The sequence below is a fragment of the Diabrotica virgifera genome, chromosome 2 (genome assembly GCF_917563875.1).
Source record: "Diabrotica virgifera virgifera chromosome 2, PGI_DIABVI_V3a".
Lineage (NCBI taxonomy): Eukaryota > Metazoa > Arthropoda > Insecta > Coleoptera > Chrysomelidae > Diabrotica > Diabrotica virgifera.
In genome coordinates, this window is record NC_065444.1 from 36,837,796 (window position 1) to 36,862,150 (window position 24,355).

At 31.9% G+C, this 24,355-nt stretch overlaps 1 protein-coding gene across 3 annotated transcripts in view; it reads left to right on the forward strand.

Moving 5' to 3' along the window:
* LOC114327410 (uncharacterized) overlaps positions 1 to 24,355 on the forward strand; it is a 76,610-nt gene that overhangs the window by 31,873 nt on the left and 20,382 nt on the right. Inside the window, exons 1-2 of one of the 3 annotated variants that reach the window (XM_028276019.1) lie at positions 16,648 to 16,909; positions 23,448 to 23,727. In XM_028276019.1, coding sequence (XP_028131820.1) covers positions 16,843 to 16,909; positions 23,448 to 23,727 — 347 coding nt within the window. In that variant the 5' untranslated portion in view covers positions 16,648 to 16,842. Of the gene's footprint in view, positions 1 to 16,647; positions 16,910 to 22,485; positions 22,538 to 23,447; positions 23,728 to 24,355 lie in introns of those variants that run through there. The other 2 variants (XM_028276020.1, XM_050642542.1) reach the window with 2 other exon arrangements.

Consider the following 24,355-nt stretch of genomic DNA (forward strand, 5'->3'; position numbering starts at 1 on the left):
TATCTGATTTTAGATTCGACATGCCAATATGGAAAGAAAGCACTACAATTAGGAGAAGGTTTTGAAACTACAGTAAAAGGATATGATAATGTTGAACGAGCAGCTAAATGTGAATGCGTTATACCGCCATTTTTAACTTGCAGACAAGTAAAAAAATAATCTAAATAATAATCTAATAAAGTGTATATTTTGTCATGATTAATAATGTCTCAATAAATATTTTTACATTGCTACGCTTTGTCTGCCTGACTTTTTACATCCATTCACCTCTCCTGCGCCCTTCTCCTTTATCTCCTGAGAAGATAGTCCTCGATAGTCCGACGTTGCCATGAAGTGAATCTGCTTAAAAAATTTAAATATCCTCTAAAATTAGCAGCAAGCGCGCAATTTAATATCAATTTAGTATCATTTAAAGGGTTTTCACCCACGTATTTAGTGTCTTTAAACATTATACCTTCGAAGCAGCACTGAAGATAGAATATTTATCCCGAAAAGGGTCTGTGATTTGCCCCGAAAATATTTTTTAAATAAATATACCGTTTATAAAGAATTCTAACATTTTTTGTGATATATGGTATACAGCCGACTGAAGGAAATTAACTTTTTCTTGTGGATTTCTCTCTTTCGTCTTCTTCATTCTTCATCTAATAACTGTGCTATGCTCCCACCTATGCTAACCTCTGACTTTTAACGGATCAAATATAGAAAAGCATGACTAATAATTTATCTACACTCACCGGCACAAAATTCCGCCACTAAAAATTTTTGATTAAGTTTTGTGGTGACACTTATTTCTACCACACCTTCCTGCTTCATCCTCAAGCCATATACAGTATGTCCCTGTAAGTTGTATCCATATGGAAAACTTTTTTATTATTAATTTTACGAAAAAAAGTTATTCTTCATAAAAAGCTCTGCATGGTCCAAAACCTAGGATTTAACCATCAAATATCAATTTTTTTGAATATTATACGAGGTATGTCAAAAAGTTTGAATTTCACTCAAGAGTAAAGTAGCTGAGGATCCTGACCTGGAAGTTAACCAGTACAGTAACAAAATATCGTCTCTTAAATTAAGTGAATTTTACGTTAGATATACCCGTTGAAAAATTACAAGAGTGAGTTGGTGAGGTTCCTGAGTAGGAGTTGCATCAGAGACTCTGTAAGTCATATTACATTACATCAATAACAGTGTTAAACAAGAATAACCATTTAATAGCACAAGAATAACCTTCAATTATTTCAATAATAGAGAGATTTTGCACCTCTTAAAATAAACGCTGATTTTGGCTCCGCTATGGTTAACTTTATTAAGCATAACGATTACGGCAACGTTAAAAAGCAGAGTTTTTGCAGCCTGTCAAGTAGGTTTTTCGTGTCATCGTTATCGTTATTTAAACATAACCTCACTTCACAACGTTATTGTAATTTTAAGCATGTACTTGAACAGTTTTTGATATTTTAATTTATAGGTAATCAAAATTAGAATCTATGTAAATGTAATTTTACTGATTTTTTTACATTCTGGCAACAAAGCAATTTAACCATTACTATAACGATAACGATAAGCACTACTTTAAACCTCCGTAAATTACGGAATCCCTTATGTTTAATAACGATAACGGATCATATATTCGCTACTGCGCAGACGTAGTATAACGATAACCATAACGGAATTGCAAAATAAGAGGTGCAAAATCTCTCTAATTACAAACAAGAATTCGTTATCTTTTTGTGTTTTACACCGGTTAATTGGCTTGTTATTATCTTAATACAGGACCGTAATCAGATCAAATGACTTATTTCAACGTTTATTTAAATGGATAACATCAATTCCGAATTAGCTCAAGAAATGAGCTCTATTTCACCACCAACACCTATAAAAACGTATTCAGCAGTTACCAGTACTCCTTCTAATGCTAGTTTTCCATCCAGAAAGCAATCTGTTGTATTCAGCTCGTTGGAAAATGTAAAACTTGAAGATTACCTTATATCACTTGGATCAGTTATATCTCCAAAAGATATACTATTCATCTCACGTATATCTAATAACAGAATTTGTATTTATTTATCTAAAGAAGAATTAGTGGAAAAATTTATCAATATTCATCAAGGAAAAATCAGAGTTAACAATCAAATAATACAAGGAAGAAGATTAATTACTCCTAGTGAACGCCTAATATTATCCAATGTATCCCCATCAATTCCACATACTATTCTAGAAACAGAACTACAGAAACTAGGTGTTAAACTTATGTCTCCCATATCATTCCTTAGAATTGGCACATCTCGTCCTGAATTTCAACACATACTAAGTTTCCGCAGACAGGTATATATTTCACCTTTAGTCGACCTAGTACTTCCTGAATTCTTATTAATTTCTAATGACAATACAACCAATAGAATTTTTATGTCTTTAGACCAACATTCATGTTATATTTGTAAAAATATTGATCATGCAGCCTCAAACTGTCCTCAAAAAAATAATAACTTCAGTTCAGTAATAAATAACACGGTAACTACAGCAGACACTATATCTGACGTGACAATACATTCAGTACAAATCCATTCTAAACCGAATCATTTTGTAGAAGATAGTCAATCTAAACAACATAAAAATAAAGCCTTTAATATAACAAACAAATGCGACACACCAAAGCCAGAAACCGAGAACCCGCCCACAAATAAAGATATAAATGTTAATGAACCAGGACCAGAAACCAATGAATCATCGTTCACTCCACAAATTAACGAAGAGTTAACCCTACAAATACAGAGCAAAAGATCTTTCTCTGAAACAGTAACACCACCTGATACTCCCGAATGCTTTAAACAACGTACTACAGATACACGTTCAAAAAAGAAGAAAACTATTCAAACAAGAGATACTATTGATATAAAGAAACAGATGGAACCAACTAAAGCATTTTTTGAAGACGAAAAAAATCACACTGTTCTTAATTATCAAGAAACGATACACTTTTTTGAAAACGCATATGGTTCAGCTGACACATTGTGTGTTGCTCAAACTTTCACAAAAGATATTGAGGGATTACTAGAATTATTAGACAACATCTATCCTCTGTTCGATGAAAAAATCATGAAAACACATTGTACAAAAATTAAACGTAAAATATCTAAACAGTTGGATGTATTATCTTCCTCCTCCGAAATAGATAGCGATCAAGTACAAGAATAAAAATTAACATATAAGTATAACAAAATGTCAATACTACAGCGGAATATAAACGGTTATTACACACAAATAGAAATGCTTAAATTATTAATTGCCAAACACTTACCGTCAATTATATGCCTCCAAGAGACTAATTTTACTGAACAGAAATTAGCAAAATTAAACGCATTTAAAGGTTATCATAAAAACCGACATGATTCTAAAAAAGCTAGTGGAGGAGTTTCCATTTATGTAAATAATTCATTGGAGTCTGAGCAAATACCTTTAAATACCAACTTTGAAGCAGTAGCAGTAAGCATAAAAACTCCCAAAATTATTAATATGTGCAACATTTATTTTCCACCAAATACTGATATAAGTATAAAAGAAATAACTCATATTATAGATCAAATTCCATCGCCTAAGATTGTAGTGGGAGATTTAAATGGGCACAATCCACTTTGGGGATCTAATAGGTATAACAAAATAGGACACATAATAGAAACTGTCATTAATAACACCAATATTACTCTGCTTAATGATGGATCTCCAACAAGATTTGATTCTTTTACTGGAAACACTTCCTGTATCGACTTATCTCTTGCAGATCCTTCTTTAGTACAAAACATAACGGAAGCTAGTACACAACTGTATGGGAGTGATCATTTTCCCATTTTTATACATTTCGAAGATAAACAAGAAATTCAACCTTATACTAGATGGAATACAGAAATAGAGGATTGGTCACCATATACACAGTTCGTGGAGAATCAACTGGATTCTTTTTCAGATCCGTCTCCTAATGATAATATAAACGACATAGTAAATAAATTTTCCTCCGTCATACTTACCGCGTCAGATCATTTCATCGAAAAAAAAATAGTAAGAAATCGCATAGGAGTACCGTGGTGGAATAATCACTGTCAAGATGCTATAAAGAAGACTCACAGAGCTTTCAATAGATATAAAAAAAAAGAAACACAAGAAAATCTCCTGGAATATAAGAAGTTAAGAGTCATAAGTAGAAAAGTGGTCAAAGAAGCAAAAAAGGAATCATGGAAAAAATTTTTATCAACAATAAACAGTACAACCCCGGCAGCAATAGTGTGGAAACAAATTAACAAAATCTCGGGACGTCACACAAACTCTTCAATAAGATATTTAGAATATAATAACAAAATTCATACATCTAGACCTCAGATAGCTAATGCATTAGCCTCATCATATGAGTCATATTCAAGTAATGAAAATTATTCTCAAGAGTTTTTACAGTTTTAGACTAAAGAAGAATTAGTCGAATTTAGTCATAATGAAACCGATAGCCTGCCAATAAATTCACCAATATTAGAAGAAGAGTTAACTGAATCTATAAATTCTATTAAAAACTCAAGTCCTGGTCCAGATGATATCCCTATCATTTTCCTTAAAAAGTTGCCTAGAAATGGAACTGCCTATTTACTAAAGATATATAACAAAATATGGCTTAAAGGAGTGTTTCCAAACACTTGGAATAATGTCTACACAATACCTATCCTTAAACCTGGTAAACCACGTTCAGACCCAAACTCCTACCGGCCGGTATCGTTAGGATGTGCAATGAGCAAAGTACTCGAGAAATTAATCAACCAACGCCTTATTTGGATACTCGAGCAAAGATCTGTTATATCTAACAAACAAAGTGGATTTCGTAAAGATAGATCAACCCTAGACAACTTAGTTGACCTCGAGTCCGAAATACACGAAGCTCTAGCAAATAATCAGAGCTGCATAGCGGTATTTTTTGATATAACCAGAGCATTTGATACAGTGTGGCGCCATGGTATAATTAAAAATTTACAGGAATTAGGTATACAAGGAAATATTCTAAATTGTATCACTAATTTTTTAAAAAACCGAAGCTTCCAAGTAAACGTAGACGATTTTATTACTGACAAAAGAATACAGGAAAATGGTTCCCCCTAAGGATCATCGATTAGTGTTACTCTTTTTCTTGTTGCTATAAATAGCATTATGGAAAATGATACTCCGCCAGTAAAGAGTAGACTATACGCAGATGACCTCATAGTTTATTGTAAAGGAAGAAACATAGAACTAATTAAACAAACTTTACAAGATGCTATTTTAAAATTAGAAAAATGGTCAATGAAATCGGGAATGAAATTTAGTGCCAATAAAAGTAAATGTATCCATTTCACCAGTAAACGCAATGTTAGTAGTCCCGAACTTTCAATGTTTAATCAAAACATATATTATATTGATTGTATCAAATTCCTTGGAGTATATTTTGACAATCATTTAAATTTTAAGCAACATATTTATCATCTTAAAAAATCTTGCCAACAATATTTGAACATAATGAAGGTCCTATCCACTAAAAATTGGGGATGTGATCAAGATATCTTATTGACAGTATATAAAAGCCTTATTAGATCTAAAGTCGATTATGGCTCAATAGTGTATGGATCTACCAGTCAATCACTTTTAAAAGAGTTGCAAACAATCCAAAATGCTGCTGTAAGAATAGCCTTAGGAGCTTTTTGTACTACACCCACAGATAGCTTACTATGTTTAGCAGGAGAAATGCCTCTGGAATTAAGAAGACAATACCTAAGCCTAGCATATGCCGCAAATGTGTCAGCAAATAGTGAAAATCCCGTCGGAGATAATGTCTTTGCTTCTCGTTTTCACACAACATACCTTCAAAAGAAAAGATCTAAGCCCCCTTTCTATGAAAGACTTAACAGATACATGACCAGTAATAACATTGTCTTCCCTACGTTATACCAAACCAACCTCTTTACCACTCCTCCTTGGATTATCAGAAAACCCTTTTTAGACATGAGTTTAACAAAGACTAGTAATCAACTGAATGCGTCCTCTATGGTTAAACAATTTTATAGTAATATTGATAAGTATCAGAATTATCAACATATATATACTGATGCATCCAAATCAGAAAAAGGAGTTGGATGTGCTTTTGTACACAATGACTATACTGCTTCATACAAAATCTCGAATTTTAGCACAGTATACACAGGAGAACTATTCGCAATCTATAAAGCATTAGAATATACCATAAATATTAACATAGACAGATGCCTAATAATAACAGATTGTTTAAGTTCTATTAGCAGCTTAGGCACCATTTACCCAACCCATCCTTTGTTGCGATTGATAAAGAACCATTTATACCAACTTCAGCAAAAGAATGCCATAGTAAAATGTATGTGGATTCCGTCGCATATAGGTATACATGGTAATGAAAGAGTAGATGCTGTAGCCAAATCTTCAGTTAACAACGAAGAGTTAACAGACACCACATACAGGAAAGATTTTCATCACTGGATAAACTCCACACTAAGTGAACGGTGGCTTCAGACCTGGAACCAGTCTCAACAAAAGTTGCGGGACATAAAAACAACAGTTACAAGATGGAAAAGTAAGTGTACCAACAGGAAAGAGCAGACTATATTAAACAGACTGAGATTAGGACATACACGCCTAACACATGAATACCATATTACTGGAAGTGTAAATCCAATGTGCGGTAAGTGCGGCAACAGCTTAAGTGTAAAACATATATTCCTTGAATGCCCGGCATATGCAAACAACCGGAAAAAGTGTAAACTACCGATAACGATACGTGAGTGTTTAGAAGAGGACTGTGACTTTTCGTCAGTTTTAAGTTTTTTGAAATCAATAGGGATCTACAACCAAATATAAACATCAACACATGTGAAAATCTATGTATACGTATTAATGTTAATTTATGTACCTACCTAAATTTGTATCAACAATTGTTAACATAAACTTTGTAATACCGAGCGGCGCTAATAACCATATAGGTTGATGCGCCTTAAATTTAAATTAAAAAAAAAAGTAAAGTAGCTTTATTTTTCACAATATTGAAAATTGCTATTATGAAAAGTTGTTTGGAATTAAAAACTATATTTTAATATGCAATTACATCCTTCTAATTGATTTTTTTTTAATTATTAATAACATTATTTTCAGTTATTTCAATTCTGATACCTCTTTTATTATTAATTTTACGAAAAAAAGTGATTCTTAATAAAAAGTTCTGGATGGTCTAAAATTCTAAAACCTAAAAAATACAACCATCTTATATCAAATTTCAGAATATTTCAATTAGAAGGATGTAATTACATACTGAAACATAGTTTTCAATTCTAAATAACTTTTCATAATAACAATTTTTGATATTCTGAAAACTAAACGTATTTTACTCTTGAGCGAAATTCATATTTTTTGACATACCTCGTATAAAATTGATAAAATTTGACATTAGATGGTTGTATTTTAGGTTTTAGACCATGCAGAACTTTTTATTAGGAATCACTTTTTTTCCGTAAAATTAATAATAAAAGAGTTATCTGAATTAAAATAACTGAAAATAATGTTAGTTTTCCATAATTTTACAAAAAGAAAATTTTTTTAATTGGAAGGATGTAATTGCATACTAGAACATAGTTTTTAATTTAAAACAACTTTTCATAATAGCAATTTTCAATATCGTGAAAAATAAAGCTACTTTACTCTTGAGTGAAATTTAAACTTTTTGACATACCTCGTATAATATTCAAAAAATTTGATATTTGATGGTTAAACCTTAGGTTTTGGACCATGCAGAGCTTTTTATGAACAATAATTTTTTTCGTAAAATTAATAATAAAAAAGTTTTCCATGTGGATACAACTTACAGGGACATACTGTATAAAAAACAGGAGATTTTGTTAAAATATATGTCACACAAAATGCAAAATAAAGTCGTACCATGGTAAAAAAGCACTGTAAGACAAACGAATCGCATTTTGTCCAAAATAGTGCTATTTGTTTGTCTCTGGGTAATGGACAAAATTCGTTTTCTTTGTCTAGGTGATTTTTGAAGCCAAAAATATACTTGAAATTGTACGTTTAGAATGTCTAGGAATATGTAAATTAATAAAAGATGTTTTGACGAATCCAACGCCACCTCTAAGTCAAAATATGAAAATATGGACAAAGTGCGATTTGAAAGTCTGCTACTCAAATATAGTATCTTTTAGCGTTCTTAACAAACGCTTTCAGCGGAATATCTCTATTATACCTGGGAGCTTTTGGCGTTTTTATTCACGGAATTTGTTATTTTAAGCTATTAGATTTACTTTTACATGTTCTGTATCTTTATTTACGTCCTATATATACCTAACAGGCACATATATGTCAGAGACTTGTTATCTTGATTTTTTTTTGTAATATTAGATATTTAAGTTAATATAGTGGTTGTTGGTTACTATGCGATAAAAGAAAACCGAGATGTTTGAAATTAAAAAAATCTTTATTATTTTGCATACACTTTTATATGCTAGTAAACTTAGCTCACCTATTACTATATATTACCCGATTAAAAACCTGTTGCAAAAATTTCGTGATAATATGGTATCCATTTTGCGCAGATACTCGAATTTTATGCTCAGATGTACATTATCTAAAACCAATATTATATTGCTCGGGATATTGCTCGTGTAATAATTTGATGTAAATTCCGCTTAAATAATTGAGTTTATCAGAGAATAATTGTCTATCAGACTGCATATGTAGTATACATGATAGGACTGGAGGAAGAAGAATAAGTTGTTATTGAAGAACCGAAGAAATGAAATAATACACTCACCGACACAAAATTCCGCCACTAAGAATTTTTGATTGTTTGACAATTATTTATAACTTTATTATTTGTACTCCGATTTTCAAGATTCTTGCATCAGTTTGTAGTAGGGATGGGGAAAACCTACCGGTGTTAACCTAAAACCGGTTTTTTATTTCGTAATAACCGGTTTTACTGGTTTTTTTGGTCCCGGTTATAACCGGTTTTTTCTTTTTAAAGTAAAAACCGGTTATTAGGTTTTTACGGTGAGTAGGATTAGGTTAGGGATTATTTTGGATCCCAATCATAATTATTATTCTCAACTAATTATTCCAAACAAAACCATAATTCAAATTTTATTTTATAAATACAGAAACAAACTGATAGTGCAAACTCACATCAGCCAGAAACAATTAAGTTTTATTATAATATTTCGTTGAAAAGGAATTTGTAATCATACACTTGACTCTTGACATTGAAAATGGGTGAATGACTTTTTCTGATCACCAAAAATAATGATCTGACTATGAATATCGAATTACCGATTACGAATACGAATCTCCAAGGATTTCCATACGTTTTTAAAACGATACACCCATACAGGAAGTATTACATGAGTTAAAATGTACCTATTATACAAATATACAAACGTGTTAAAAGAAATACATGATACATTTTTTTGACGGTAGTAAAATAAAAGATAAATTGCATTATCCAATTTAATTTTAAGTAAAATATTTATGTTGGCATTATTTTTTTTAATCCCATTTGAAAGTCTGGGAAATTTTTTATAAGTTGAAATGGTTGGGTTAAATTGTATATTATTGCAATATGTATATATTAATCTTACGCTATATTATATTTAATAATAATCAATAAATATATAATAATAATAAAATCATAAATAAATATAATAATTAATAGAATAAAATGGTGTTATTAAAAATTGTGTTTTATTTATACTGATATTAATGTTCTTTCGATAGTACTAATTTTCATCATATTGATATCGAGTATCGAGTCGAGTGGAGTATCGCAAACTAAAGTGCATTGTAAATGTAACATTGTAACCCATTGGATTAAAAAAAACCGAAAACCGGTTTTTGGAAAAACCGGTTTTTTTTGGCCGGTTATAACCGCCAGGTTAAACCGTAAGCAAAAAAAACCGGTGTAACCGAAAACCGGTGTTTTGTCAAAAACCGCCATCCCTAGTTTGTAGGTAACTACATGTATTGATATCGTTTGCTGTTATTCTGATAACAAAAAAAATTGCTTAGATGCCATTATACGGGGCTGAATGGAAGCGTTGTATTTTCTCCTAACTTTAAAAAAGTCTGTGGAAAAATTGAAGCGCTGATTTTGTTTCATAGTCCTTTCTTATTATCCCGGAGGCATAACTAAGATTTTGTTTTTGGAATTATCCAAATTTCTCTTTTCTTATAAGAGCAGCGGAATTTGTTGTAAGTAAAAACAATGATTGACTCATATAAGTACATAATTATCTTAAATAGAGGTTGGATTGATAAGATTAGAATGGCTCACATGCAGCTCAGATCTCAATCCTATCGAGCATTTATGGAATGAATTGAAAATAGCTATTCGCCATCATACTTGGCCTCCAGAAGATTTGGTACAGTTATGGTCCTGGTAGAGGAATATCGGGCTATTCTCCAAGTAAGGATAACATATCTTATTTATTGGATATCAAACAGATTGCGAGCAGTCGTTGCTGCGAGAGGTCGACATACCCGATATTGAATTGTTTTGTTGTTAATTTTGTTTTGTGTTTGTGTTATCAATTTTAGTGCGTTTGATATTTTAATTAAAATAAACCTGCAAATCAGTGTTGTTATTTACAGCTTTTACAAGGAAAGAGATATTCGGATAATTCAAAAAACCATATCCTAGGGATGCCTCCGAAATAATACGAAAGAAGTATGAAACAAAATCAGACCTTCAATTTTTCCACAGAATGTTTTAAAGTTAGGAGAAAATACAGCGGTTCCATTAACCCCCGTATAATGCCATCAAAGCAAACATTTTTTGTTACCGGAATTCCGGAATAATAACAAACGATAACAATACATATACAGCGTGTCTACTTAAGTTGGAAACATATGGGAAACTTTTTTGTTATTCATTTTACGAAAAAAAGTTATTCTTTATAAAAAGTTCTGCATGCTCTAAAACCTAAGATTCAATCATCAGATATCAAATTTTGTTAATATTATACGAGGTATGTCAAAAAATATGAACTTCGTTCAAGAGTAAAGAACCTTTATTTCTCTCAATATCGAAAATTCTTATTATGAAAAGTTGTTTGAAAATAAAAACTAAGATCAAATATGCAATTACATGCTTCTAATTGGAAAAAAATATTTTCCAAATTTTTCTCAAATTTATTGATACAAACTTCGTTTTTATTTATTACACATACGATAACTCTTTTATTATTACTTTTACGAAAAAAAAGCTATTCTTTATAAAAAGCTCTGTATGTCCTAAGACCGAAGATGCAACCATCAGATATCACATTTTATTAATTTTATACGAGGTATGTCAAAAAATATGAATTTCACTCAAGAGTAAAGTACCTTTATTTTTCATAATATTGAAAACGGTTATTAAAAAAGTTGTTTAGAATTAAAAACTATGTTTCAATATGCAATTACATCTTTCTAATTGAAATATTGTGAAATATAAAGGTACTATAATCTTGAGCGAATTTCATATTTTTTGACACACCTCGTATAAAATTAATAAAAGTTGATATCTCATGGTTGTGTCTTAGATTTTAGACCATGCAAAGCTTTTTATGAAGAATAACTTTTTTTCGTATAATGAATAATAAACGAGTTATCATATTTGTAATAATTAAAAACGATGTTGGGTGTCCATAAAGGCTATAGCGGGATAATATGGTCAAAATTGCACCAGGCTCGATTCAGTTTCGGGTCTAGCCATTCGAAAATATATAATTGAAAACTCACTCAGCCAAATATTCAAGTCCCTAGGTGCACCGGGGGGTCCGCTATAGAAAAAAACGTGATTTCTTGAAAACATTTTTTCCAGACGCTGTATTGCTGCAAAAAAATCTGAAAAAATTAATGAATACGTATCTTAACAACACAAAGCTACCTGATTTTTTTCAGAGTTTTATCTTCAAAATTGAGCGCGGGAAAAAATTTTGAAATTTTCAAAAAAAATTTAGGTTATGTTGTAAATTTTTCGCCAACTTTAAAATATTGTTATTTTGTGTATTTTTTTCCATTCTTTCGAAAGGCATAAGCATCATTATCATTTTCGACGTGGAAAATACCTAAAAATCGAAAAAACTGTTTTTTTTGACATTTTCTGAAGTTTTTGACTCATAAACTCAACAACATACAGCTAAATTAATCATCATTTACATTTTCATATGTATTGTTACATTTACAATCAAAATCAGCTATTAGAACTTATTTTTTTTCCTACAGCATGCTCAAAAACCCCGTTTTTCGGCGTTTTTACTAAATAGCCTCAGAAATCAGTAAAAAAATAATTCTTTTAACGTTTAAAAAATTAAAATTTTGTTATTCTCGATAGAATGTAATACAATTAATACTTAAATAAATTATTTTTTTGTTTGGCACGATTGTTTGAATTTCATATATAATAATATCGTCCCACTAAGGGTACCCTGCCATAGGCTTATAAAAAAATCAATAAATTAATTTTTTTAACGTTTTAACGTTTAAAAAATAAAATTTTTGTTGTATTCGATAGAAAATGTTGCCCCTTTATAAAAATGCTTGTTGCGGTTGTGATTTTCAAAGCGCGCTAAGGTTAAAAAAAGCTCGGCACTTTGGTGCCGTACGCAAGGAAGCGCTTCTAGCCACGTTTTTGGAAAAAACTCAGGATAAACCAGTCCTCAAGTACACGCCGTTGAAGCCACTAACTACTTACGGAATAAAAATATTTTTAAAATAATAAAATAAGAAAATCTACGGTTTCGTTTTGATTAAAAAATTAAAAAATAATAAATAAAAAAATATTTTTATTAAACTTTAATGAGGAATTATTATTTAAATAAATAATTATTAAATTATTTGAATTATTTAATTGATTAAATAGTGCAAACTAAAGAGTACAGAGTGTTTAAAGGGATTAATAAATTAATTATTAAAAAGTTACTACACAATGATGAAATTACAAAATTCAAATTAATATACAGCATGGTGCAAAGAAAGGAATAAATTCGTTATTTCGTAAACTGGCGACTTTCGGAAAAATACCGAAACGGGTCGAGTGTGATACGAGTGACGTCATCTATCTGGGTGTGATGACGTAATCGATGATTTTTTTAAATGAGAATATGGGTCGTGTGGCAACTCATTTCAAAGGATATTCAGTTCTCTATTCATTAATATAAACACTAACACAATTATTTATACAGGGTGACCAAAAAAAATTTGAATTCAATTAATTGACATAAAAAGAAGAATTTAAGTAATGTATTTACTTCAAAACATATTTTACTGCTGTTAGAAAACAGAAGAAATTGTTTGAAATATAAACATTGCTGTTCACTTAAATTCAATGTTCAAGCCAGCTCCTGCCAGCCACCTGCCTCTTGTTATTTAAGCGAAAAGCAATGTTTATTTTTCGAATAAACATTTTTTTCCGTTTTCTGAAAGTAAAATATATTTTAAATTAAATAAATTACATACATTATTTTTTTTTTGGATATTAATTTATTTAAAAAAAATTTGGTCACTCTGTATAAATAATAAGGGTAAAGTTTCTATTGTTTTTAATCTGGTGGGATGTAGAGTAATATTTTTGATGTTATTTTATGTGCTATTAGATTGAGAACTTAGTCCTTTCTAATAATGGTAATGTTTTTACTACTGAATAGAGAATTGAATAACCTTTCGAATAACCAAATTATAGTAAAGTCCCAGTGATTGGCTGTGTACCATAGTTAAAAAACTTACACAGAAATAAAAAACTTCGGTTTGTATAATGGTATAAAATTCTATTAAAAAACTTTTAAAAAAGTCATCCAAATAGATTATAGAAAAACATCAGAACATTTTCTATCTAGTGAGATCATCTTCAGTGACATTCTGTTTAGTTACTGAAACTATAGTCCGCTAGTTGATATATTATTATGTAGTCTTCAAAATTGCATAATTATTTATTAAAATTTCCCATATAAATAGTTAATCATAAAAATGCCAAAGGAAATAGCTTCAGAACAACATTAAAATTATACTTTTGAAATGCGGCACAATGTAGTTATAAAGGGATTTTACTAAAGCTCAAAAGCAGCATGGCTTCCCTGCTCGAAAAACTGAAGGGGTACAAAGTTCTTTACTACTATGGTTTTTCAAATAAACGTAATTCTCATTAAAAAAATTCATCGATTACGTCATTGTGGACGTCACTACTAGTATGATATATATGCCAAAAAATCACAATTAAAAAATCGACCTCTTTCGGGATTTTTCCTTAGAGTCGACAGTTTAATAAATAACGAATTTATTCCTTTCCTTTGCATCATACTGTATATTAATTTGAATTTGAATTTTGTAATTTCATGAGTACGTAGTAACTTTTTAATAATTAATTTATTAATCCCTTTAAACACTGCACTCTTTAGGTTGCACTATTTAAGCAATTAAATAATTCAAATAATTTAGTAATTTATTTATATAATAATTCCTCATTAACGTTTAATAACACGATTTTTATTACGTAAGTAGTTAGTGACTTCGACGGCAGTACTTAAGGAGTGGTTTTTTTGTATCGAACACAACAAAAATTTTATTTTTTAAACGTTAAAAAATTTTCCTCATTAACGTTTAATAACACGATTTTTATTACGTAAGTACATAGTTAGTGACTTCGACGGCAGTACTTGAGGAGTGGTTTTTTTGTATCGAACACAACAAAAATTTTATTTTTTAAACGTTAAAAAAATTAATTTATTGATTTTTTTATAAGCCTATGGCAGGATACCCTTAATGGGATGATATTATTATATATGAAATTCAAATAATCGTGCAAAACAAAAAAATAATTTATTTAAGTATTAATTGTATTACATTCTATCGAGAACAACAAAATTTTAATTTTTTAAACGTTAAAAGAATTATTTTTTTTACTGATTTCTGAGGCTATTTAGTAAAAACGCCGAAAAACGGGGTTTTTGAGCATGCTGTAGGAAAAAAAATAAGTTCTAATAGATGATTTTGATTGTAAATGTAACAATACATATAAAAATGTAAATGATGATTAATTTAGCTGTATGTTGTTGAGTTTATGAGTCAAAAAATTCAGAAAATGCCAAAAAAAAAACAGTTTTTTCGATTTTTAGGTATTTTCCACGTCGAAAATGATAATGATGCTTATGCCATTCGAAAGAATGGAAAAAAATACACAAAAAAAACATATTTTAAAGTTGGCGAAAAATTTACAACATAACCTAAAATTTTTTTGAAAATTTCAAAAAATTTTCCTGCGCTCAATTTTAAAGCTAAAAATCTGAAAAAAATCAGGTAGCTTTGTGTTATTAAGATACGCATTCATTAATTTTTTTCAGATTTTTTGCAGTAATGGAGCGTCTGGAAAAAATTGTTTTTAAAAAACACGTTTTTTTCTATAGCGGACCCCCTGGAGCACCTAGGGACTTGAAAACTTGGCTGAGTGAGTTTTCAATTATATATTTTCGAATGGCTAAACCCAAAACTGAATCGAGCCTGGTGCAATTTTGACCATCTTATCCCGCTATAGCCTTTGAGAAATTTTTTTTATTTTTCTATTAGAAGCATGTAATTGCATATTTAATCTTAGTTTTTAATTCCAAACAACTTTTTATCATAAGAATTTTCGATATTGAGAGAAATAGAGGTAATTTACCCTTGACCGAAATTCATATTTTTTGACATACCTCGTATAATATTGAGAAAATTTGATATCTGATGATTGAATCTTAGGTTTTGGGGCATGCAGAACTTTTTATAAAGAATAACTTTTTTTCGTAAAATTAATAATAACAAAGTTTCCCATATGTTTCCAACTTAAGTAGACACGCTGTACATGTATTACAAACTGATTCAAAAATCTTGAAAATCGGAGTAAAAATAATAAAGTTATAAATTGTCAAACTTAATCAAAAATTCTTAGTGTCGGAATTTTGTGCCAGTGAGTGTATTTTATTTCTTCGGTTCTTCAATAACAACTTATTCTTCTTTCTCCAGTCCTATCATGTATACTACGTATGCAGTCTGATAGACAATTATTCTCTGATAAACTCACTTATTTAAGCCGAATTTGTACCAAAATATTACACGAACAATATCCCGAGCAATATAATATTAGTTTTAGATGATGTATATCTGAAAATAAAATTCGAGTATCTGCGCAAAATGGATATTATAACGAAATTTTTGCAACCGGTTTTTATTCGGGTAATATCTAGTAATAGATGAGCTAAGTTTACTAGCATATAAAAGTGTATGTAAAATAATAAAGATTTTTTTAATTTCAAACATATCTGTTTTCTTTTATCGCGTAGTTTAACCAACAACCAACATATTAACTTAAATATCTAATATTACAAAAAAGAAATCACGATAACAAGTCTCATGTACCTGTTAGGTGTATATGTATAGGACGTAAATAAAGATACAGAACATGTAAAAGTAAATCTGATAGCTTAAAATTACAAATTCCGTGAATATAAACGCCAAAATCTTCCAGGTATGATAGAGATATTCCGCTGAAAGCGTTCGTTAAGAACGCTGAAAGATATTATATTTTTTCATATCACAATAATATAAAATCTGTGACTACAAAGCATCCACATAAAAACTATAAATTCCCGCTCTCCTTTTGTTTTTAACACTGCTTGACTTCAATAATATTTTTTTTATCTCGTTTTGTATATTAATAGAAGAAAGATATAAACCCGTTTTGTAAAAATTTGTAGGTATTTAAGCGATTGTTACCAATATTTATTTGTAATATTCGGCAAAATGTGGTCAAGATCGTTGGTCAGTTTTGGTATTGTAACACTTGTTCTGCACTTACATTGTGTACAAGGTAGGCAAAACTTATTATTTTTTATATATTAGTTTTTAGATTAGAAAGACTTGAGCGTTTATTATTTTTTTATTTTACGATATTCTTCGCGTACATATACATAACTGAGAAATCAACTTTCAATCATCACCATCACCATCATCATCATAATCATCATCATCACCATCATCATTCTCTTTGTTTTTATGCCTAATGCGGTGTAGGCTTCCCTAATCACATTTTTCTCCATATATGTAAGTTTCTAACTTGAGTCATATCAATAACAATAATACTTGACCTCTTTTGACCTCTGTCAAACCTATTTTGTTTTGCCAATATTACGAAACTGTGGATCGGTCACTGCTTGCTTACTAATTATTTCACAAAACTATAAACTGTGCGCCTATCATAATCATACCCATTAAGTTCCTGCGCTGAGTATTTTATATGGATGTAATTTGTTTTTCTTCAACATGGCCTGGGCGCTAGTTCAATTCATTCCAGATACAGCTCCTACTTGCTTCGTACTTAACATGGAATCTAGGCGAACATGTTGTACCTAATAGCGAAACTTTACTAGTACAGTTCTCAGTTTTTCGTTTTGTATTACCTACATTCTCCCAGCTTTCTGAAATTTTTTAAGAGCTCCAAAACATACTTCCTATGTCGTAATTATCTTAATGTCGTTCATTAAATTGATGAGCTGACATATTGGCACACTTATTGTTATCTAAGAGTAGGTACAAATGAATGCTTACACTGAAGGGTACAGGCAAAGAAGGTGCTATGTCAAAATAATAAGTTTTGAGAAAAATGGTTTTAAAGTTTAAGACTCTCTGCTCTGGTGTTTGTTTATTATATGTGTTACCCGCCAAACCCGATTTCAGGACAAACTAGTTTGGCCTAGGCCAAACTAGTTTGTCTTAACCGCCTTAGGATAAACTAGTATGGCCTAGGGCAAACTAGTTTATCCTATCGCGCGTAGGCCAAACTAGTTTATCCTGATATAAAGACGTACACTTCAGGCCAAACTAGTTTATCCTGATATAATAAAGAATCACAATTCAGGATAAACTAGTACGGTCTTCTTCTTCTTCTTCTTCTTCTTCTTGTAGTGCCTATCCGTTTCGGATGTTGGCGACCATCATGACAATCTCTACTTTTCACACTGCTGCTCTGAAAAGACTTGTAGTGGTTGTGTTGAACCACGTACGTAGATTTTTCTAGGTCTTTTTTAGATGCGTCTGTAAATACGATATGCTGATTTTTAAAATAATTTTCTATGTCTGAATTAAGCATCATATATCTCGCGCGCAAAACGAGCGCAACACGCGCGTATAAGGCGCTCAAAACGCGCGCATAACGCTTGCATACGGCGCGCAAAACGCGCGCATAACGCTCGCACAACGTGCGTTTTAGGCGCGCCTTATGCAAGCGTTTTGCCAGCGTTATGCGCGCGATTTGCGCATTTTATGCGCGTTTTTTGCGCACTTTATGCACGCGTTTTGTGCGTGAGAAATATGATGTTTAATTCAGACATAGAAAATTATTTTAAAAATCATCATATCGTATTTACAGACGCATCTAAAAAAGACCTAGAAAAATCTACGTACGTGGTTCAACACAACCACTACAAGTCTTTTTAGAGCAGCAGTGTGAAAAGTAGAGATTGCCATGATGGTCGCCAACATCCGAAACGGATAGGCACTACAATAAGAAGAAGAAGAAGGCCGTACTAGTTTATCCTGAAGTGTGAATCTTTATTATATCAGGATAAACTAGTTTGGCCTGAAGTGTGCGTCTTTATATCAGGATAAACTAGTTTGGCCTGAAGTGTGTTTATTTATATCAGGATAAACTAGTTTGGCGTACGCGCGATAGGATAAACTAGTTTGGCCTAGGCCAAAATTGACATAGCACCTTCTTTGCCTGTACCCTTCAACTGATATTCATAAGAAAATCATTTAATTGAATGTTGTTTATGTGCTTACATCATATTAGTTATTTAGTGTGACAAAAGTCCAAAAAAACAAAAGGCTGGGCGAAGAAAGAAATTAAAATCTAAATCATTTGCGTACTAAACCAAATAATTAGCAGGAAAATACAATTTAAAAGTCTTTTTAAATAAATAAAATAAAGTATGGGACCGAATTTAAAAATTTCAAGACTAATGTACAGAGATTTGCAATGGTTTTAAAACTATATATATATATATATATATATATATATATATATATATATATATATATATATTGTTATATTTCTATTTGATATGAAAATTAAATTTTGATAATTATAAACAGAATTCAATTTAATATAAAATATTTTCAATTTTCTCAACCACGGGCATATAAATTTAGAACAACCTGTATACAACAAATTGTTATATTTAATTTTAAGAAGTGATTAAATAAGACTCAAGTGAAATCGATAATAGGTCATTATCGTTGTTCGCGGAAGATTCGATCATTAGCCGATGCTAAATAAGACTTAGTGGAAGTAGATAATAGATCATTAAATTTTGTAATTAGTAGAAAGTAATTTTAGAATGGGAATTAACTATTTTTCTTTTGAAATCCATTAAGCATATTTAGAAAGATTAAAAATTGGTTTTGAGGAATACTGCGAATGAGAGTTGGTGGTGGAAGTTTGATTTGTGAATCTGGAAGGGATATTTAGAAAGTAGGGGAATGAATGACAAATAGAGATCAGAATGTTTTGAGCTGTCGAGAAGTGAAGTCGAGTAGTAGACGGTAGTGTACGGAGAGTGAGAAAGCCGGTGTAGTTCCGTGAGTGTGGAGTATCTATCGTGGAACGACAGGTAGGCCAGGTTGAGAGTAAAAGAACCTCCTTGAGCCAAGAGTTCCCGGTAGCTGATTGCAGTTTCGAAAAAGGTAGAACACAGCATCACGACAGAAGCAGGAAACGAGAGCTATACGAGCTAGTTTCAGAGGAGAACATTACTGGAAGCCAGGACGAGGTTTTGATTGCAGCCAAGGATAGCAGGAAACGGGTCTTGTGTGAAGACATTCTCAGTTCACCAGAAAAAGGTCAGTCTCATTTGTTTGGACATGAATGTATGGGTTTTTCGTAGTAAATACCACATTTAAAATTGAAGAAACATAATCAATAATATCAGAAAAGCTTCATCAAACTTAAATAGAATTGTTGCTAATAAATCATAATAGTTAAATGTTAATAAAAACTTTCAATTGGAAACCAAAAGGAAATAAGATTCCCATGTGTAAATGTTATGTTTAAGAATAATAAGATATAGCAAATATTAAGCAGTGATTGCCATTTAAATAAAATAAACAATATTTTGATTACAATTGTAACCCATATGTGTTATTATTTTACTCTTTTCTTTCCTATCCCGATTAGGAACCATTGAGAAATACTTAGAAGCCACGTATGTAAGTAATTAATTTTATAAAAAGCCCTGAGATTGAAAACATATTGATATGTGATCAGGTAAATTAATTAGATTATTATTAATGCATTGATTAAATTAAATGACATATAAAATTATTATCTCATATCAATAATCAAGATCACATCATTATATATGCTTTCTGTTGTTTCCGGGTTTGACTCCGCGTTGAATAATTTTGGTTTTGAGAAAAACCATTATTTTGACGACGTTTCGGCAAGATCTCACTTGCCATTGTCAAGTCAGGTGGTTCCGCTTCTCGCTGCTGCTTGAAGTAAACTGAATTCTTACTCATGATACCGTCACTTATGTAGTTGATCCTGATGCTGCTGCTTGCCCTGCGCGAACTCGGGCTCTTGTTATTGGTCCGGTGTAGGTTGCAGTCGTCGGAGGGATGTTACGCGTGGATGTTGCGGCCTGATTTATTTTGGTCTTTTTCTTCAATACCGTTTTCCATGTTGTAGGAAGCCGTTGCGCATCATCTCTTTGGTTTAAGCCGTTGGGATTTCTTTCAATTTCTATCGATTCTCTGATTTCCCGTTTTCTTTTTACTTCGATGTTAGCTAACATCGTTGTTTGGTTCAGGTTTATTGTGTGTCCTGTATTTGCGACATGTTGAGCCAGGGATGACGTGGTTTCTCCCCGTTCGATAGCATTTCGGTGTTCTTCTCGTCTTACCTGGATTCTTCTGTTGGTCTGTCCAATGTACGACTTTCCACAATCCCCACACGGAATCTCGTATACACCTTGACTTTCTAACGATATTTTGGTTTTTGGTGTTGGTAAAATAGTTGAGATCTTTCTGTCCGTATTAAATATCGTTTCTATGTTGTGTTTTCTCAGCACTCTCCCTATTTTCTCTGTAGTACCCTTCACATATGGCAGAATGGTTTTGCCGATCGGTTTATCGTCTTCTGTAGGGTCCTTATCTCTTCTTCGAGCATTTTGAGCTTTTTCGATGTTGTATGTTGAGAAGCCGTTTTTTCTTAACGCTGTTTTCACGTTATGCATTTCTTCATCTTGATGTTCTTGGTCTGTCAGTCTTTCGGATCTTGTAATCAAGGTTTTGATGACTAAATGCAATTGTGCAGGATGGTGGTGTGAAGCAGCATTTAGATATCTGTCGGTATGTGTCGGTTTCCGATACACTGTATGGCCTATGTGTCCAAACAACGATGTTAGCTAACATCGAAGTAAAAAGAAAACGGGAAATCAGAGAATCGATAGAAATTGAAAGAAATCCCAACGGCTTAAACCAAAGAGATGATGCGCAACGGCTTCCTACAACATGGAAAACGGTATTGAAGAAAAAGGCCAAAATAAATCAGGCAGCAACATCCACGCGTAACATCCCTCCGACGACTGCAACCTACACCGGACCAATAACAAGAGCCCGAGTTCGCGCAGGGCAAGCAGCAGCATCAGGATCAACTACATAAGTGACGGTATCATGAGTAAGAATTCAGTTTACTTCAAGCAGCAGCGAGAAGCGGAACCACCTGACTTGACAATGGCAAGTGAGATCTTGCCGAAACGTCGTCAAAATAATGGTTTTTCTCAAAACCAAAATTATTCAACGCGGAGTCAAGCCCGGAAAACAACAGAAAGCACATATAGCTTCCGCGGAAACTTCAAGTGTAACATATAAAATGTGTGATTCTTACCCTGGCTAAGGGGTGAACGTAAAAGAATTGAAAATACCGGAAAAATATGTTCCCCTATCAAAAGTTGACTTGTTTCTGGATTTTGAAGGCAGTTTTGTTATTATAGTTCCTGATATAGCTGGGTTTATTATAGTTCCTATTGCAGACCGGAAAAATATGTTCCCCTATCAAAAGTTGACTTGTCTCTGGGTTATGAAGGCTGGGTTTGTTATCGATTTATTTATTTATTTTATTAGTTTCTGTCTCTGTTTCGCTTTTGTCCGGCCACCCTGTATATATCTAGTTATGTTTGTTTATCACATAACTAGCTCCACTGTTTCTCAAAACTTTCCTGACAAGTCGTAATCGATGGCAGCATAAACATTAATATTTATAAAGCAGTATTTATTAACAATATTTTGTAATAAATATTCTTGATATTCTTGGAAACTAGTTTATAAATAGAATTTTAATATTTCTACATATAACTGGGACGCATTAACAGATAACACTTAATTTATGTATTTAAACTGTTTATGTATATTGTAGAGACACGAAAATATTTTGAAAGTGGTAATTAAATTTATTGAATTACTGTGTTAAAGAGATCTTTGTAAGCCCATACATCATAGCCAGTCTTATGGCTGTATTTTATCATTTGCTCTTCAGCTTCATTTAAAATTTTCTATCACAAAATACACCACTTGCTTCCTTCCACTTCATCCATCTAACCCTCGTACAACTCATTTTATTTGTAGTAAATACTAATAGTACTAACAGAGTAGTAAATTGATACTCTGTTTTTGTTCTACTAAGTGTTAAACCGTTTCTCTCAAGACCTTATCTCTACTGTTCCAGTTTGTGTTCTACATCTCTTTCACTATTTCCTAGTAGCACTACAACATCAGCGTACATTAAAGACCAGGGAAGATTACCCTGCAATTTCGTTGTTATCTGATCCAAAAGTAATGATAATAAATAAGGACTAAGCACCGGACCTTGGTTCAAACCTACTTTTACATGAAATTTATCAGTCTCTCCCACACCTGTCCTAACAGTAGTTGTTACTACCTCATACATGTCTCTCCTAATAATCTCCACACTTCCCCAGGAATATAATTTGATTCAACTGTTTTTCCTTTCTTTCTTTTTTGAAGTGCTATCCACTTACTTGTTTGTTAATTTGGTGATCATTATTTCCAGTGTAATACGAATACGAACGTGAACACACGGTAGTGGTCTTTGAAATGAAATTAAATCTTACCTTTCTTTTATTGCCTTAGTTCTACTCACAATCTGAGTGCTTGGATCAAAATTCTTTGTATTGTTACCTAGATAGATTGTAGATTCCCCCATGTCTACTTATTTATCGTTCCGTATGCATTGTAAATTGTAGAAGGAACTGATTAATGGGTTACCAGAATTGTGCTTTTAGATTTCTCTTTTTAATAAGTTTTTTCTATAATATAAGTTTTCATTCAAGGACTCAAAGATGACTGCGATAAACTGGGCATCCTCCTCTACGAAGACGTAGGTTGCACCCCAGTCCTGGCACCAGGTAAAAGTTGTCCAATCAAATACGAATGCGACTTGGCAATCAGGAACAATACCTGTTTGTTTAGAGGTACAGAAATTAGCACTACAACTCGCCCAACAGACGTCGATTTCGGTAGCTGCAACGTCGGATGCTTCTGCAATAAAGATCTTCCCTACGATCCCGCTGAGATTGATAAAATGTTCAATAATCAACCATATAATATACCGTAAGTGAAATAATTTAGTAAATGATTGTTGCTTTTACTTCTTGGTTATCAATAAAACTATTTTAAAAATAACATATAAAGAAAACGAGACTTCATTTGATTTGTATTTTCCAACGTATTTAGAATCTCTTATGTTGAGTTCAGCACACTGTTTTGCAAACATACATCATCATCATCAATGGCGTTACAACTATTCGTGAGTCTTTGCCGCGGTAACTATTAGGTACCTTCCACGTTTGTTGGTCCTCTGCCACTATTTCCCATTGTCTCAGTTCCATTTTCGCCACATCCTCTCTGACTGTATCTTTCAACCTTTTTCTAGGCCATCCTGCAGATTTTATCCCATTAGGTATTTCTCAAAACATATAGTTTATAAGGCGATCATCGTAACTGCGTAAGTCCTGCCCATGTTATTATATTGGCCTTTATATATCTCACTAGACTTTCCTTCCGAAGAGCGACTCCAACATTGTTGTGTCTGTGCCTCCATTCGTTGGTCACGCTATATCTGCAAATTTCATATATCACTCAAAGAATTTTACGTTCCCACCAGCAATTTACTTACTTTTTCTTTTTGTTAGTGTCCATGTTTCGCTTTCATATGCGACAGCTGATCGTATTAGTCTTA